General features: G+C 49.9%; 2 protein-coding genes across 2 annotated transcripts in view; one reads left to right on the top strand and one right to left on the bottom strand.

Annotated features, from left to right (window-relative positions):
- Positions 1 to 1,888, bottom strand: part of Pole (DNA polymerase epsilon, catalytic subunit) — a 54,562-nt gene extending 52,674 nt beyond the window's left edge. The window contains exon 1 of the mRNA XM_021162898.1: positions 1,764 to 1,888. Within this exon, the coding sequence (XP_021018557.1) occupies positions 1,764 to 1,825 (62 nt within the window). The 5' untranslated portion in view covers positions 1,826 to 1,888. The remainder of the gene's footprint in view (positions 1 to 1,763) is intronic.
- Positions 1,889 to 2,057: 169 nt separating this feature from the next.
- Pxmp2 (peroxisomal membrane protein 2) overlaps positions 2,058 to 3,904 on the top strand; it is a 13,202-nt gene continuing 11,355 nt past the window's right edge. Inside the window, exon 1 of the mRNA XM_021163327.2 lies at positions 2,058 to 2,335. Coding sequence (XP_021018986.1) covers positions 2,214 to 2,335 — 122 coding nt within the window. The 5' untranslated portion in view covers positions 2,058 to 2,213. The remainder of the gene's footprint in view (positions 2,336 to 3,904) is intronic.

Genomic DNA, 3,904 nt, shown 5'->3' with positions numbered 1-3,904 from the left:
TCACTTTGTAGACCAGGCTGGCCTCGAACTCAGAAATCTGCCTGCCTCTGCCTCCCGAGTGCTGGGATTAAAGGCGTGCGCCACCACGCCCGGCTAACAAAAGGTTTCTAAAAGCTTTTATTTATTTATGCAACAACAACTTTCCATCTGCTCAAGTACATGGAAAAGTTGAATGACTAAGGGCACGTCCTTAGTTGATGATATGTCCTAGTGGTAGAGTATGTGAGGTTCTGTATTCCACTTCTAGCCTCGTATACACATGTAATATATAAAGTATATATTATATATCCAACATACAATGCCACATGTAATTTGTAATAACACAATTATATAATGCATAAAATCTAATATACATAATATGTATATTTATATATGCACATCAAATAGTTGTGAATGTAGATAAAGTACTTCACATCTCTCATCTCTAAACTGAAGTCTAGCATGAACATAACAGTATGAGTACTGCCCACCTCACGTGGCTTTCCATGGCATCATGGACATGAAGAAGTCAACACAGTAACTATCGTTACTGTTAGACTGAGGCTTGGATGTATGAAAAAGAATATAGCTCCTTTTTCTAAATCAGGAATGAGCTTGGTAGAGCAAGGAATAGCCTGGGACCAGGGCCTTGAGGGCACTGTGGATCCGGATCCTAAGAAATCATCTTTTCCCATCCTAAGGGGCTGTGGTTATCTGTCCCAAGGCTGCTACCTGCTCTATGACACTGTCCCCTCCACCTTTCCATAGAGGCACAAAACCTCTATGTAAGACACTGTACTTGGGGGCTTGAAGAAATGGCTCGGGGCTGGAGAGATGGCTTAGTGGTTAAGAGCACTGACTGCTCTTCCAAAGGTCCTGAGTTCAATTCCCAGCAACCACATGGCTCACAACCATTTACAATGTGATCTGACTGGTGTGTCTGAAGACAGGACAACTACAGAGTACTCACATACATAAAATAAGTAAATAAATCATTAAAAAAAGATGCTGTACTTCCTAATAAACTTGCTTGCATAAGCCATCACTCTGTGTGACACCTCCTGATCCTGAGTGTTCTTATCTCCTTCTCCATCTCCACCTCATCCCCCTGGCCATCACTCTCTCAGGAACCTGTCACTGAACAACTGCTTACTGGTCCAGGTCAATTACCCTGGCTGCTATGCAGGTGTTGTACAGCAAACCCAGGGCTTCACATAGAATAGGAAAACACTATCACTATTCAGCTCTAAACGGGCTTCCACTCAATGAGTGCTCACATTCTGATACACAGTCTTATTCTGCCACAGTGTCACCAATCTCTATATACGATATCCACATCAGTTTCGTTTGTCACCATACTCTAGTATCTCTTGCTGATGTGATGCGTAAGGGTTTCGGCTTTTGGTGGCGCAGCTGCCCACGGGTAACGGATGCTTCTTTAATCCCAATAAATTGGTTTACTTCGCCGAGCTGGTCTAGACAGAATCTTCCTTTACTTTCCCCGTTCCCTTCTTGTCTGATGAGAATAGATGTTCACCCCTAGTCAAGTCACACGACAGGCACAGATATTTCTAGAGAAGCAGGCTGGGCCACGGAGTTGAGTTAGCATCTCAAGAAAAACTACAGAAACCACACAGGGCGAAGACGGGAGCCCGCCCGGTCCACCGCGCCGCGCGCCAGGCCCGCTGCTTTCCCCACCCTGAACCCCTGGACACGGCGCCCGCCCAAGCTTGCTCCGGCCGCGGCTACCGCCAGCGCCTTGGCAGCAGGACACCGGCTCTCACCGGCTGCCTTCGCCGTCCGCGCCCGGCTCGGGGTGCCTCCGTCCACTGTTCCTGAGGACCATCGCGACCCTGCAAAGCTCCGTCAGGCTCCGGGGAGAATTTGGCGCGCTCTCCACGTGCTCTCGCGAGGCTACCGCTTCGGCCAATGAGAAGGAGCGGCCTCAGATGGACCTAGCCGGGGTCCGCCCCCCATCGCCCCGCCCCGCCCCGCCCCGCTCCGCCCCTCGGCTCTCCAATCCTCCGCCGAGCACGGAGGGTGGGTCGCAGGGACCGGGGGAAAAGAGTGCGCTAGCTCGCCGCGCGCGTGGCGGGACGGCCGAGCTCACTGAGGGCCGAGGAAGGGCAGAAAATGTCAGGCCGTCCCCGCCCTGTGCCCCGTGTCCCGGGCCGGGTGCCCGACTGCCTAGCTGTTGGGTGGGCGCCCGGGGCGACTCAGATATCCGGACCGCGATGGCACCTGCGGTGTCCAGGCTGCGGGTGGAATCCGAGCTCGGATCGCTTCCCAAGCGAGCGCTCGCCCAATACTTGCTGCTCCTAAAGCTCTACCCGGTGCTCACCAAAGCAGTCAGCAGGTGGGTGCCTACTGGGAAGTGGGGTGAAAAGGAGGGGTGCCGACAGGGGAGACTCTCCTGCAGGGGAGGGTAAGAGAGGGGGCGTCAGCAGACCAAGCAGCTCAGATACTGCCGGAGCAGCAGTGGATCTCAGCCTGTACGTCGGGAACCCCTTAAAGGTTGAACGACCTTTGCACAGGGGGTCACGTATCAGATACCCTGTATATCAGATATTTATGTTACGATTCACAACAGTAGCAGCATTGCAGTTTAGAAGTAGCAGTGAAAGTAATTTTATGGTTGGGGTGACCACACCATGAGGAACTAACTGTATTATTAAAGGGTCACAGCGATAAGAAGGTTGAGAACCACTGCTGTGGAGGAAGGCAGAGTTCTTCCTTAAGGTGCGACCCCATTCTGCTTAGCCAGTAAGTGCTGTTTGTGTGTTGGGCCCCAATCATTAGTTAGCCTTTGCAGTCTGAGTGTTGTGAAGACCCGCGAGTCAGGGACACATTCTAACCCTGAGCAACCCAGGTACGGTCGCTGGTGAACTCTGCCCTTTGAATTACCTCGTTCGATTTCCTAATGAGATATCCTTGTTTCTGTTCATTTTCATTAGTGAGTTTTGTAGCTTCTGTATTAACTTAGCCTTTCCATAAGTGTGTGCAGAGTGCTTCCTGTGCGCGGGCACATTGCTGTGATCAGAACAGGCTCATAGACTTCTTCTCTCGGAGCTAAGAAGAACGAGTCCATCTTCCCACCCCACCCCCACCCCCGCAAAAGGCAGATAAATGTATAACTTAGAGCAGTTAGGGAAATTTCTCCTGGGTTGTTGACGTTGGTCAGAAGCACAGAGAGGAGAAGCGGTTGTTTACAGGGCACAGAAAGTGCAAAAGTTCTGGAGGAAGAATGCAGGGAATGTCGGAGGGGTGAAGAGAGGACTCTGGTGGAGAAAATGACCAGGGAGAGTAGATAGGAAGAGGTAACCAGGGATCAAGTCAAGAGGATCCTTATGATCCATACTAAAAGTTTTGGATTTATAGCTTTTTAGAAGACAGCTGTGGTGGTTAAAGCTAGTTGTCAACTTGATAACATTTAGGAATTAAGCATGCCTGAGGGGCTTATCTTGATTATCTTCGTTGAGCTGGGAAGATCTGCCTACTAGGGGCGCCACCATTCCTAGTTGGTGTCTGACTGGAAGTGGAAAAAGTGAGCTAGCTGAGCCTCACACATTTTCTCTCTTTTTTCATTGTGGGTGTGATGTGAGGAGATCCTTCAACCTCCTGTTGCCTTGACTTCTCTGCCTAGATGGACTTGAACCTTTAACTGGGAGCTGAAATAAGCCATTGTTCTCTTAAGTTGCCTTTGTCTCATTTTTTTGTTTGGTTTGGTTTTTGGTTTTTTGCAACATAAAAAGAAACTAAGAGCCCTGCGTGGTGGCACACGCCTTTAATCCCAGCACTTGGGAGGCAGAGGCAGGCGGATTTCTGAGTTGGAGGCCAGCCTGGTCTACAAAGTGAGTTCCAGGACAGCCAGGGCTATACAGAGAAACCCTGTCTCGAAAAACCAAAAAAAAGGAAAAAAAAAAAA

Source organism: Mus caroli, chromosome 5 (genome assembly GCF_900094665.2).
Source record: "Mus caroli chromosome 5, CAROLI_EIJ_v1.1, whole genome shotgun sequence".
NCBI lineage: Eukaryota > Metazoa > Chordata > Mammalia > Rodentia > Muridae > Mus > Mus caroli.
This window is presented reverse-complemented; position numbering and strand designations above follow the sequence as displayed.